Here is a 15,188-nt window from a genome sequence, read left to right as displayed (position 1 = left end):
AGACTCACCTGTTCCGATTAGCAGGCCTGGCATAATTACAACTGTCCCTCCTGGCAAATGTATTATTATCTGGTTATCTTAGGGTTTTTTAATCTGTTGTGTCTGTTTTAGGGATTTTAAAAAAATTATATTTATTTAGCTTTGTACAGTTCTTTTAATTGCATTTTAACCTCCTCCAAACTGTACATATTTAATTTTTTATTGTATTTTTGTGATATTCTCTATGGACTGTACACCGCCCCGAGTCCCTTCTGGGAGAGGGGGCGGTCTAGAAGCACAAATAAATTGAAATAAATTGAAATTGAAATTAGTTCAATCTACCCGTTGGCTAATGTGGAGTTATGTTAGTGTAGTTGGTAAGTGGACCTTCTACCTTGAAAAACCTGAGCTGAAAATGAGGCACCCTTTCCAGAGTGGAGTAATGGAAGAAGACATTCTGATTTATTTATTTTTTTGGCTTTGCTTCCTCAACAATTTCATTTTTCCATTGGTGTCTGTTTTGCTTGGGAAGCTCCCTTTTTTTCTGAAGACTAAGGCAGCTATTGCAACTTCCTTCAACTGGTTGCCTTTAGATTCCATGATTATTTGTACTTATATTTATGGTATTTCATTTTACTTTTGATGTGAGAAAATACATTCACTTGATTATTAGCTCTGTTCACTCCAGGTTTGGTTTGGTTTGGTTTATTTGGATTTATATGCCGCCCTTCTCCAAAAGGACTCAGGGCAGCGTACAACATTAAAAACACAAATCCCAAAAGTTAAAAAAGATTAAATCCATTTCCAAAAAAATGTTCTGTGGGAGCTCCGCTTGCATGAAACTGCTTGCCCCATAAAGCAAGGATGGCTTCTTCTCTCATAACCTTCTGAGAATTAGTTTTAAAAAAAACACTAGTTATTACAAAAGTCTTTTCATGGTTGATTTATTGGCCCCACTTTGCTTTAGTGTGCTCTTAATTTAACTTATTTCTTCTCATTGTCATCAGGAACGTTGTGATAGTGATAGAGAATCCATAGCAAGCTGCAACTGATGTCAAAGTGATAACATAGCAATAGCACTTACTTACATACCACTTCACATTGCTTCACAGCCCTCTCTAACATGCCAGGCATAACTTAATACTTTGGTCACAATGCCTGATGTGAATATGTTGCTCATGTTATTTGCATCATATTATGACACAAAATTCATTTAAACTCTCCTTGACTCACAAGTTTTGAATAGTCGACTTGAGATATATTAAAAGGTAATGTACATCAAATCAGTAAATTATGTTTATTTCAGGCAAACCATATACAAAAAATAAAAATTTATTCCCCTTGTCTTTTATTATTGGAATGACTATTAAAGGATAAAAATTAGCTAATATTCCTTTCTTTTCTCTGAAAAAAATAATACATGTTTTATAACCTTTGTTAAAACATTTTTAAGTACAATAGTCATCACTAAAGAAAAGAATCAATTAAATAGCAAATTGCATTTAGCAATTTAACTTTTCTGTCTTCTTTTTGTTCACATTTTTTTATCAAGAAGACATTTTAAACAGGCAAATTTGTGAACCTGGGGATTGTTGTACAGACTTTTCATGAACAAAGTAACTGGTTAAGTAATAAGCAGTCCACAAGTTCCGTAATCTTCCCTATGTTCTCCTCTTCTTCACACAAATTTTCAGCCTGGATGTTTCCTTCAACAATGATGGCTAATAATCATTTAAAGAACTGCCAATTGGTTACCTGTTTCCCTTTGAAAGCTGTCTAAACTACTGGATATCCTTTTTTCTGATTCTGTGGGCAATTATGAAATAATATTTTAGCAATTAATTTTATTTGGAGATTCTTTGTACTAATAGCCAAGTAATTGACTTTCGACTACGTAATTAACCTTTCTTTTTAAAAAAAAATAGTTTCAAGAGTGAGTGTTATGTAGTTCAGGCTTACTGTATGTGTGAATGTTTTCTTTGGTATGTTGAAAAGGTTAGAGATGGATTGGCTATAAACTAGATATGCTGGGACTGACCAAGTTTCCAGAACTGGATTTCCAGAGGAGACTGGACCAATTTAGGCTCCAATCTCTTAGGCCAACACAACTTGGATCCCTGGTCACGTTTGTGATCAATGTGACTGTCTCCATTGGGTGCCATTGATGGTGCAGACTGTGACAAAGCTATCCTAGTGAAGATCGGGGCCAGACTATGTTGGTTAGACACATGAAGTTCTTACTACTATATATTAGAAGAATGCAGTTTGTTTCTATTCTATAACTTTAGACTGTGCTTATTGAAGATTATTAACAGAAAATTGGCTTAGTGGTCCTAAAATAGAGAATAGAAAATTGAGACTTTCCATAATCGAGCTAATTATCTATATGGAGCTTTAGTGATCTATCTTGAAAAATTCAGCTGTATTCAACCTCCTTATCTGCAAAAAAAAAAAAAAAAAAAGTCTGAGAAGCAGGATGGAAATTACCGAAGCTTTGATTTATCTGTCTGAAAACATTCCAGGATAAGCTTCCTTTGCAACAGACAACAGATTTATGATTTCTTCATCTAGGATAAACCATTTTCAAAACTGTTTTGTGATATGAAATCTCGTACTGTATACAAGCACCTTCCTAACACTTGCAAAAACAAAGCAAAACTGAATAAGTAATGATTTTTTTTTGTCCTGAAAGATTATCCTGTGAGAATACCAACTGTTCACTTAGAGAAAGGCTAGGTTACAAAATATCAAGGAAAAAAATATGAATATAAGGGAAAGGTAGTTGACAACTACTGAGAAGGGGGAGGAGGAGGAGGAGAGTTACAAAAATCAGATACATAAAACAGAAAGGCAACGCTTAAAGAAACTGACAAAGTGAAAGGATTATGGCAGAAATTGCAGCCTTTTCTACAAGCAAGAGTGAACTGATGTAAGTCTCCACCACCAGCAGAACATCCTCATGGAAACTGAGTGGCTGTTCTCAAAATGAGGCTGAAGAGAAAGATTTACTATTTATCACAGGTTAAATGGATAACTTGGCAGGAAGATCTTCACTTTGATTTGATTTACTGCCGTCCTTCCATTTTGGGAACAGTTGAGCTGCCACAAATTAGTTCAACTGAAAGTTCCCTTCTTTTGCAGCATTCTCCTGCCACAATTCAGCTTATACAGCTCTAAAATACATAACGTAATTTAACTTCAAACAGAAAGGAGGGAGGGAGGGAAGGAAGGAAAAAAGAAAGAAGGAAGGAAGGAAGGAAAGGAAAGGAATAAATGTGTCACCTTATTATTTTTAAATGTATACAGTAAGAAAGAGTTTTTAAGCTACAACAGCACTACTGAAGAAGCTGTAAACCAAATGTTTAGTGCTTGGTAACAGTATTTTCGTAAGGCTTGCAAACAAGGAAATTAATTACATACAAGTATATAAGTGAAGTACACTTTACTTCTGACTTTTTCTGTCATAATATATCTCTATGTATTGTTTTCTCTTGCAGAATTGCTACCAAAATGTGAACAAATGCAGTGCCAATACAAGTGTGCCATGTCCATGAATGAAACTAGATGTTATTGTGAGGAAGGATACGAAGTTGGCAGAGGTGGGAAAACCTGCCAAGGTACGGTAACCATGTTATATTATTCCAAAATATTTTGCTCAGGAGAAATTGTAGGAAAATCTGCATTTAGTGAGCTATACAGATTGGAGATGGTTGTGGTATTTAAACCTGATATCTGGAGAACATGCCCCTTGCTTTTTCTATATTCTCTTGTCTTGTTCCTACCCACCCATCCATTTCTTCCCTGGGAGCTCATTCAGAATGCTGCACATTTTTCACCAGAACAAATCCTAGTTCTTTCATCGTAAATGTTTACTGGCATGTAACATGCAACTGATATTCCTGCATTTTCCCCACATCACAACCATTTAGATTATATCAGTTGACACAGTCTAATTTGCACTATTAGCCTTTTTATTCTTAACTAGAGCTATGTCTTTTCTGTCAGTTATTTATCATCTCCACAATATACATATATGCATGCATACACACACACACACACACACACACACACACACACACACATATATATACACTTTTAAAATTGCAATAAACAATCTGCATTTACTTTACTTATTTCTATTACAGCCTTTTCCTTTAAAAAAAATACAAACATACATTATTTCTGTTATCATTAGTTTCAGTCTTCAGTTTTTCAGTTTTGCAATATTCTGTTAATATAAGTTTACAATACAGATAGAGTTAGTATTAATTGCTGTGTCCCAAAGATGCCTTTTCAAAAGGCAACTGGACTTTCTTTGTTTTTGCTTGAAGACATTTCCCTTCTCATCACAAGAAACTACTTCAGTTCTCACCTGAAGATGACCTGAGATCTCCAGAGATTTTCATTGTTGTGCTACTGGTCACAGCTACCTTGGAGGGCAAACATCAATCTTGCAAGATTGAAAGTATTTCTCCATTCCTTTCCTACTACTTTCCAGAAAACTAGAGAGAGTTACTTCTGAAATGCTTTCTATTCCATTCCCACTTCTTCTACATGCCAGTTGTCCCATCTGAGGCTCTCCTATAGACCTTTGCAACCTGTCAATATTTGTATAGTTTCATCACTGACACTACCTTGGCCCCATACTATTCTATTCAAATTAATATCTCTAATCTAATAAAAAATGCAGAGAAGAACAACAAAGATGATTAGGGGACTAGAAGCTAAAACATATGAAGAACAGTTGCAGGTAGGTCTAGTTTAATGAAAAGAAAGACTAGGGGAGACATGATAGCAGTGTTCCAATATCTCAGGGGTTGCCACAAAGAAGAGGGAGTCAACCTAGTCTCCAAAGCACCTGAAGGCAGGACCAGAAGCAATGGGTGGAAACTAATCAAGGACAGAACCAACCTAGAATTAAGGAGAAATTTTCTGGCAGTTAGGACAATTAATCAGTGGAATGACTTGCCTCCAGAAGTTGTGGATGCTGGAAATCTCAAGGTTTTAAAGAAGAGATTGGACAATCATTTGTCTGAAATGGTATAGGGTTTCCTGCTTATTTATTTTATTTATTTTATTTACTGAGCGCTTATAGACCGCCCCCTCTCCCAAAAGGGACTCGGGGCGGTGTACAGTCCATATCAGAAATACATCATATAAATAACTATAAAATTAAACAATTAAATTATTAAATAGATAAATAGATATGAAGGAGGATAAAAAGGTTTAAAGAACTGTACGGCTGAGTAAATAGTTTAAAACCCCAACAAATGTCCCATAAAATTAAAATTAAAGTTAAAAAACAATTCCCCTAAAATAACCAGTAAAGAAATATGTTTGCCAGGAGGTAGCAGTTATGATTATGCCAGGCCAGCCAATCAGAACAGGTGTGTCTTCAATTTTTGTCAGAAGGAGCGGAAGTCTGTGGTGGTTCTAATGTTGGGGGGGGGAGGTCATTCCAGAGGGTTGGGCCCATCACAGAGAAGGCCCTACTCCTTGGCGCCGCCCATTGGCATTGCCTAGTGGACGGCACTAGGAGAAGTCCCTCCCTGTGAGAGCGAATTGGCCGCAGGGATGTGTGTGGAGAGATGCGATCCCTGTATTGTAAGCTTGAGTAGGAGATTGGACTAGAAGGGGATTGGACTGCTACAATTACCTTATTACAGCACCAACATACTGTCTTCCTCCTGCCAAGGAGATAAAGTAGTGATAAATGCAGGATTGATTTCTGAGTATAAGTTAACCATTTTTCTTTTTCTTTTCAGATTTTAATGAATGTAATTTGTATGGACTCTGTAGCCAGACATGTCAAAATACTGATGGATCATACATTTGCAGCTGTATGGAAGGATATCTCCTTCAGCCGAACAAAAAATCTTGCAAAGTGAAAAAAGGTAAGCAGCAATATATTTCTAGATTTATTTGTTGTGATTCTCCATTAAATATCTGGCTGACCACCAGAGGAACAATATGCTGAATGATCTCTAAATCAGCACTAGGCTGTGTGCTTTTTTTTAAAAAAAAAATTGTAAGTCCATTCTCTTTACTCTAATTCAAGGGTGTCAAACTCAAGGCCTGTGGGCCAGATCTGGCCTGCTGGGTGCTTACATCTGGCCTGCAGGACCAGCCTAGAAATATCAAAGGATCGGCCTGGGCTACATCTGCTAGCCAAAATGGGCCATCCCCCCACCCTCGGCCTCCATGGCCTCCTACAGTACTCTGCTAGCCAAAAACAAGGTACGGGGGGCACTCATGGTCCCCCCATGGCCCGCTTTCAGTTAGCAGGGTGGTGCAGAAGGCATCTGTCCTGTCTGCCCCTCCCTCCCCCGCATCCAGCTCACTGAGAACTAATGCTGCGCCAGCCCTTGAAGAAATCCAGTTTGACACCCCTTCTCTAATTGCCTTGATCTATATTTAGAAAACATGAACAGCATTTTGGAGTTGTCATAGATATAACAGTTCTTGAAAGGAGAAAATCATCACAACAACAAATAGATGCATAGAGCCTTTCCTATATTATTTTAAGGTTGGCTTTAGCGTAATCTGAAACAATTTGTGAAAGATTAACTAAGACAGTAAACAGTTTTACTGGTTAAGGTTTATACAATTTTCAGTTCTACTCTCCTGGACCTTATTCTGTGATGTTTCTTCTTGTATCTTACCTATGGTGAATAAAAATCAGAAAAGACTTTTCAGAACCTTTACAAAGTTACAGTTTAGGATGACACAGGTACCCGTGTAGTCTTAAGGATGTTTAAGGCATTACAATTGCTGATTAACAAAATACCTGTAATCTGTATCACATGTAACCTACAGATGCCTGAACATGCTTTCGCCTTCACACACCTCATCCAATTTCAATTCTTCATCAGTTTAACTATTCTATGCATCTGGTGAAATGAGCTACAGTTCACGGAAGGTTATTCCTTATCATAAAATCTGATAGTCTGAAAGCCTCCTTCTAACTCCTACACATAGATGACTGTTTATAACAATTACTTTAAAGTAAACAGAATGAGTTTTTTTTGCTTCAGGTGTCAGATGTGTCACCCTTTTTGCTCCTGGTAGCATTCAATGAGGGTTATGTTTATATTTTCATTAGTAGTCATAAATTAAACATTTAAAGGAATTGGTAAGCTTGCTTTAACAAAGCTGAAGGGAAAGATAGAATATTCCTAATCAATACAACAGATTAATGTTTTTTCTTGTGAAGTATTCATAATCGGCATGCATGAAATACACCTATGCAATGTTTGTAATACAGGTAGTCTTCAACTTATAACTGCTTGCTTAAGAGACCATGCAAAGTTACAACAGCACTGAAAAAATAACTTATGACCAGTCCTCACATTCACAATGCAGCACAGCATCTTCATGATCACATGATCAAAATTCAGCCACTGGCATGTACTATGGTTGCAACATCCAGGGGTGATTTGATTATTATTTGAAATTTTCCCAGCAAACCAATGAAGGAAGCCAGGTTCACTTAACCACAAGATTCCCTTAGCAATTGCAGTTATTCACTTAACAACAATGGGGGGATCATAAAATTGAGCACAACTCACTTAACAACTGCCTCTTTTTAACAACATAGAACATAGAATAATAGAGTTGGAAGGGACCTTGGAGGTCTTCTAGTCCAACCCCCTGCTCAAGCAGGAGACCCTATCCCATTCCAGACAAGTGGATGACCTATCTCCTTTTCAAAGCCTCCAGTGATGAAACACCTACAACTTCTGAAAGCAAGGGAATTCATTTTTAATTGTTCTTACTGTTAGAGAATTTTCTTTAGGTCTAGATTGCTTCTCTCTTTCTTTAATTTCCATCTCTGGTTTCTTGTCTGGCTTTCAGCTGCATTGAAAAATAGGTTGACCCTCTCTTCCTTTTGGTAGCCCCTCAAATATTGAAACACTGCTACCATGTCTCCCCTAGTCCTTCTTTTTACTAAACTAGCCATACCTAATTCCTGCAATTTATGACCACAGTTTTCATATATTTTAGTCTTCAGACCACTGTTGCTCTTCTTTGCACTCTTTCCAGAATCTCAATATCTTTTTTATACAATGGTTACCAAAATTAAATGCACTATTCCAAGAATGGTCTTATTAAGGCTTTATAAAGCGGTACTATTACTTCACATAATCTTGATTCTATCCCTCTGTTAATGGAACCTAGAACTGGGTTGGCTTTTTTGGCAACTGCAGCACACTGCTGGCTCATACTTAAATGATTATCCACTAGGACTCCAAGATCCCTCTCACAGTCACCACTATTGAGCAAGGTACCACCTATACTGTACCTGTGCATTTTATTTTTCTTGCCTAAATGTAGAACCTTACTTTTTTCACCATTGAATTTCATGTTGTTAGATAGCGCCCAATGTTCAAGTCTGTTAAGATCCTTCTGAATCATGAGCCTATCTTCTGGAGTGTTGGCTATTCCTGCCAGCTAAGTTTCATCTCATGCCAACTCTGGTCAAAAGTCTAGGACTAATTATAATTATGCCCGCTTGCTCCCCTGCCCCTCTCAAAGGAAACTAAACCAGTAGCTCTAATAATATTTCTAAGAAGTAGAAATAATACTAAAATAACACAGTGGAAACTGTGCTTAATTAAAACCAAATTACTATCTTACTTTACTTACCTATTTTTTATCCCAGAGAATGAATGCAGCTTGGTTGAATTTTCCAGTGTTATAGGAATTTACTGTGTTATATTTGGGAAATTACAGTGAATATGGTATTAGCAAAATGTGAAGGGTAGAATATGATTAAAGATATTGATTATCCCAGGAAATTAGGGCTTGTTTAAAATTCATATTGATCCCCAAAGCATAGCAATAGTTTTGAATAAATCTGAGAGAAAGCTATACACCAAAAATCAATTTCATTTTTCTTCCTGTCATACACACATGGCATTTTACTGATGTCATTTCTTGGACTATAATGAATAATTCACAATTAGTAATTAATAATAGAGAAGTGGCAATGCTCTTAATGCATTTAACCCAGTGTTATTTAATGAAGACAGCAACAATAGTAATACAAATGTAGCTGAGATTTATTTCTGAGTAGGCATATATAAGATTGTGTGGCTACTCATACTAGGCTAGCAGCAAAATGTCAGTAGGAGAAATAAATAAGGGAAGAGGCTCCCAAATCAAATATTTCATAGTTAAGATGTCATTGAAATAGAGACAGGAAAATATGATGGCAAGCAGTTAAATTTAGGGTTTGTAGGCATTTCTGCATAATTCATAAAGGGCTAGGGGAAAATATTCAGTTTGAGCAGCTGGCTCCCCCATACAAAATAACATATATAATCCCAAGTGTGGTATTTGAACCATGCAGCATTGTTCTGTAACTGTGAGCAAAAAGAATGTGGCTATAATCCAGCATGTTATTCAATTATGCCCTCATAAAACTTTAGATCTATCAAGAGTCTGAATTACTTAGAGTGATTGCTCTGATATGTACTTGTACAGGAGGTTTGCTTGAAGAAAATATGTATCACTAACTGACTAATCTGTAAACATGAACTTAACCCAAGGAACACCAAGGAATGAGACCCCCAAAACCCCAAAACCCTTAAGTTTGGCCTATCTTTACTGTCTTTGTTCAAAGAGGGAAGAAAGGAGAAATACAACAGGCTTTCAGCAGTCGCATATTGTAGCATAGATCAATAAAGTAAATGTCTCGAATTTCCTGTGGTGTCTGTTTCCTGATTTGGTCAACCTCAAAAGGATGGTATCAATCCTGAAGCTTGCCGGCTTCCTATTTGGAGAGGCAGGGGACCTTGCTTCTGATCGAGAAGATGGCATCTGATCCTCAGAACACCCTACTGTACATTGAACAGCTTGCTGAAACATTATTACAACATCGCCATCAAGAAGATTTATGAAAACAAATCTACCCAATCCTAGAGTCCAATTAAAGCAGCATGAACTGTGGTGGTGCAGTGGTTAGAATGAGTACTGCAGGCTACTTATGCAGGCTGCCAGCAGTTCGATCCTGACTGGCTCAAGGTTGACTCAGCTTTCCATCCTTCCAAGGTCAGAAAAATGAGCACCCAAATTGTTGGGGGCAATAGGCTGACTCTGTAAACTGCTTAGAGAGGGCTGCAAAGCACTCTGAAGCAGTATACAAGTCTAAGGGCTATTGCTATTTGAGGCAAATTTTGCCTCAGCCAGAAATAGCATAGCAGCCAGCAACCCAGCCAATTTCTGTGCTTTCATGGGAGTTTGCCAGGGATGCTTGGAGAAGCCTGGGTTCATTTCTTGACTATCATAATTGTTTTTGGGAGGTTAACTAGCAGGATTTCATAAAGAACTTACCAAACTGAATTTTGTTTTCAGTATTCAGAAAGAAAGCCCATTTCTCTTCTCTGTGGCTCCTTTTTTATAGTAGTACCTGAGTACAGCCATTCCTTCCCTCGATACTCAGAATAATTGAGTCACTGTTTTACTGAAACCCTTAATAAATGATGTATATAATATGTCTTAAATGCATGCCAAGGTATCCATAATAAACTGAAGTGATGTTCAAATGATGACACAATGTGATGATGTCATTGGGAAAATGTCACAATTGCATACTTGTGCAACTGCCTAAGCAACAGCATTTGTGATACATAGGAGAGGGAGGAGAAGAGACCAACTTTGACCAGGTAGGGGATTTAATTTCAGAAGATAGTGCTGGGGATATAGGCTGATTGAATCAGAATTTTTAGCTAGCTGTCAAGTTAGCAATAGCACTTAGACTTATATACCGCTTCACAGTGCATTACAGTCCTCTCTAAGTGGTTTACAGAGTCAGTATATTTCCCCCAACAATTTGGATCCTCATTTTACCAACCTCGGAAGGATGGGTCAACCTTGGGCTTGGTGAGATTCAGTTTGCTAAACTGCTAGCAGCCAGTGATCGGCAGAAGTAGCCTGCAATACTACATGTAATCACTGTGCCACCGCAGCTCTTAGTTACCTCTTCCATTGTAGACATGGAGATGTTCTTTCTCTGTGATCTGCCAAGCAAACAAAGCCCACATTCAAGAACAGAGAGGCTAAGAGGTTGCAGGTATGATGGCTGGGGTGGGGGTGGAGTAAGTTGAGCAAATTCTATCTTTAAATACTGCTGTAAAGGGATTCCAATTCTGGCAGTGAATCCAGTTGTGTCCTCAAAGCCAACAGCACCTGGAACTAGTCCACGGATCACAAGCAGAATATGCAAAATGGCACTTCTCCTCCACCTCCCCAAAACCTAATAGAAACAATAAGAGAGACTGTTCTTGTTGGCAGAAGCAATGGAAAAACAGTAGTGACAGAACCTACAACAGAGTTGGAAGAATCTTATTTCAATCCTGATTTAAACTGAACGATATGGCACAAAATTAACATTCTGTTAAAAACTAGTTTTCTCCATTTTTTAAAATATTTTTTTGAGGGCAAAGGACACTAAATTGTCTTTTAAGGAACCAGCATAAATCCTGGAAATCACTTTGTAAGAGCCACAGAGTAAAAAAAAATGTATTGATTTTAGACCATCTAAATAAAACTACATCCTATTCCTGAAAATTCTTGAAATTTATTTCTGAATGTGGAGAAAAGAGTAGTTCTTCTCTTGAGGGTGCAGAATAGAGAAAGGATCACTTGTTTCCTACTTTCCCTCTCTATTCTGTTGTTCTTATGTACATAAAAGAGTTACTGCTGGATTAACTACTTCCTTTGGGATTTGTCATGCTAATTATCCACACTAATCTATTTAGTGGCTCTGGAAAGTTCTGTGTCTTTGATAGATAGATATATAAATTATATTGCAGTGCTTCTTCCCTCTTGTTCAGGTCTCTGTTTGTGCTTCCTGTTTGTGTCAAGTTTTGCAAGTCAAATACTTGTAAGCTTGCTAAAGTTTACCAAATAAACATCCAGCTTGGGTTTTTTTTAGCTCTAATTAATTGTTTGCTTACTCTGATGTGGACACAGGGGTTGATTGAAAGTGCACTGGGAGTTAAATTGGAAATTACAGTAATTTTCCAACATGAATTATCTTGTAAATATAGGGGGAAAGTGAAGAATAAATACAGTTCAAATGACAAATCTGAAAATAATTTACTTGACTGGGTTCATATATGACTAGTGTTAGGTCAAGGTTCCGATTAGGTCAATTAGCTAAATTTATCACCTCTAGATCAGCAACAATCTGGATATTCATATTCATTCATTCAGCATTGCCAAAAGCAATTAAAACAGTTTAAAAGATGCCTATAAACCTTCTTTCCTTGGCAGAATCCGTGAAAAATACATAATTATTCAGTGATTAGAAAATAGCAACATGCACCTAGCAGAACTATGCTGTCTGTTGCAGTTTCAATGGACTTTTTGTGCAGTGGAATCTTCAGAAACTCTTTATGAAATGTTGAGGATACTTGGGATACTGAATAAATTAAGTAAGATCACCAATTATAATATGAAATAAGAACTTTCTCCAAGACACAGCAACCAGAGTTTGAAAATGGTTTTTCTGGAATATGTGAGGCCATGATTTCATATTCTGACAGATCCTCTGTGTAGCATGTTGTTTGTTTATTTATTCATGTCAGAAGCATCACAGTTAAAATAAGGTACACTATGTTGACATAAATTTAAAATATAAAGTACAAGATTAAAACATGTACAAATTAAACAGATCTTGCACAGAAAGTAGCAACATTAATTGTGTTCTGTTGCGCTGCCATGAAGTCTTCAAGTGTACACTGTTCACGGCATAAAAGGGAAGATGTACATATGTGTTGTTTTCTGCACGTCACCACAATTGTAACAAAACAGAAATCACTGGATAGACCCATTTGTTCAGAATGTCTCTGGATATTATTGTATCCATATGCAGCCTATTCAATGATTTCCATACTTCCCAGCTTTTGTCAGATCCTGCTCCTCCACTGGTTCCATCCAGTGTTGGTTCTTTGTAGCTTTCCATAGGTCTACTCTGCTTTCAAATTCTTCAAAGTCTTCCATTGACCTAGGAAGTTTCCTCTGGATTTTAATCTCTGATGAAGTAGTTGTAGGCAGTGGTGGGATTCAACTGATGTAACAACCGGTTCACTGAGTGTGCACTTTGTACCAAACACACACTCTGCACGTGTGCAGGTCATTTCAAAATAGCTCTAAAACTCACCGGGGCTTCTACTGCAGCCCCGGTGAGTAAAACAGCTGAGGCTCAACAATCCACTCTGCTGCACCTATCAGCTAGGCTTCAAACAAAGGAAATATAGGACAGACTAGCATAGGGCCAACTGATTGCTGGAACTACTGGTTCGTGCAAACCGGTCCAAATCGGCTGAATCCCATCCCTGGTTGTAGGCCATAGAGAGGGTGTTGTCTAGATATTGATTATTATTTTTTATGTATAAAGATTTTTTCAATTTTTTCATTTTCATAACATATAATCACATGTATACTATTACATAGCCAACATTGTATTGTATTATTAAATGTTTACATCAATTCATCTTACCATCAAAACAATTATTGACTCTTCTGCTCTCCATATACCATATTTGTACCTTATCCATCACTTACTTCTCCCTCTCTCCTCCCCCTCTCTACCTCCTTTCTTCCCTCTGTCGTCCTTCTCTTCTCTACTTCCCCTTCCTGTCTCCTTCTCCTCTCTCCTTCCACTCCTTCTTTCTCTCCTCCTCTCCCCCCACCCTCTCCTCCCCCCCACCCTCTCTCCTATCCCTCTCTTCTTTCCTACCTCTCTCCTCTACTTCACACTCTTCATCTCATTTACTTGGTGTATTTCAGCTTCTGAGTGAGCTCCATTTTATGTTGATGGTATTTATAATTCCTTTTCAACTAGATATTGATGATTTGAGCTTCTCTCTGTCTGCTGCTGTTTTTTCTCTGCAAATAGGAGGCTTGGCAATGCTAGCTAGGTGATAGACCTTATCTAAAGGGGTAGGTTTAAGGCATCTGGTAATAATTCTGCTAGCTTCATTGAGAGCAACATCTATTTTCCAGGCATGTGCTGATTTATACCAGACTGGGCAAGTGTATTTGCTTGATGAGTAACAAAGAGCTAGAGTTGTTGTCTTAAGGGCCCTTGGTTTGGCACCCCAGGTAGAGCTCATTAATTTCCCGAGGATGTTATTTTGTCTACTGACCTTTATTTTAGTGTTGGTTTATTTTAGCGTTGGTATTTTACTATAACACATTCTTTTCTTTTCTTCTTTTAAGCATTTAATAGAACCCTCATCAAACACAAGTATAGAAGTCTTTATTAAGGGAGCAAGTTGTTTTAACTGATTTATGTTGCAAAAGTGGGTAGATTATTTTTATTTGTTAATTAACCTTTCTTTCTTTCTTTGGCCTCTCCTTTTGTTTTTAGAACCTAACGATCTTCCACCTCTACTGTTGATTGCAAACTCGGACACTATTGATGTCCTATATGTAAATGGGACCAAAACATCCACCTTTGGATTGTTGAGAGGAAGTGGAATTCAGACGCTGGACTATATATACAATAAGAACACAATGTGTTGGATGGAAACAAGAGAATCTTCAACTCAGTTAAAATGCATTGAGACATCAAAAACTGGAAAGCTGACTGACGAATGGATAATTAGCACCATTCCTAATCTTCATAGTAAGTATTGGAAGTCTGAAAAGGTGATATTTTTTTAGCAAAATTATAAGAATGTTTTATAGATTAATGATAGTTTATTAATACATGAATAAAATAGCACATTTTTAAACATATAATGAAGTAAATTCTTAGCTGATTCTGTTTATGTTGCTTTTGAAGGTACATATTTTTTTTGAAAAGCTTTAAATATTCTGTCTCATTTATCGTTAGATTTAGATCCTGACTTTTGTTCAGGACCTTGAGGCAGCATCTGTAATGCCTCCTGCTCTCATTTTTCCTTGAAGCAACAACCCTATAAGGTAGATTTGGCTGAGATAGATTGACAGGCCCAAGTGTGTTTCCATAGTTGAAAAGGGACTTCACTGTAGGTTTTCTTTTCAGTGCCAAGTCTAATTTTTGTATTACACAGCTTTACTTATTTAAGTGAACACAATAGAAATTTATATATTAGTAACAGAAAGACAAACCTAAAGAGACAATGAAGAGGATTTTTATTTATTAATTTAAGCCTGAGGATGCTGTCCATCTAAAGCAACTTTTCCGCAGTCAGTTTGCCTTATGTTAACATCAT

At 37.2% G+C, this 15,188-nt stretch overlaps 1 protein-coding gene across 1 annotated transcript in view; it reads left to right on the top strand.

The window, feature by feature from the left end:
* The window catches only part of LRP1B (LDL receptor related protein 1B), a gene marked incomplete at its 5' end in the record, with an annotated part of 698,113 nt that overhangs the window by 264,628 nt on the left and 418,297 nt on the right, over positions 1 to 15,188 (top strand). Inside the window, 3 exons of the mRNA XM_081955361.1 lie at positions 3,477 to 3,596; positions 5,745 to 5,873; positions 14,360 to 14,617. Of these exons, the coding sequence (XP_081811487.1) occupies positions 3,477 to 3,596; positions 5,745 to 5,873; positions 14,360 to 14,617 (507 nt within the window). The remainder of the gene's footprint in view (positions 1 to 3,476; positions 3,597 to 5,744; positions 5,874 to 14,359; positions 14,618 to 15,188) is intronic.

This window comes from Natrix helvetica (assembly GCF_964273705.1).
Source record: "Natrix helvetica genome assembly, chromosome: 1".
In the NCBI taxonomy this organism is placed as follows: domain Eukaryota; kingdom Metazoa; phylum Chordata; class Lepidosauria; order Squamata; family Natricidae; genus Natrix; species Natrix helvetica.
Note: the sequence above shows the minus strand (reverse complement) of the source record. Positions and strands in the feature narration are given on the sequence as shown.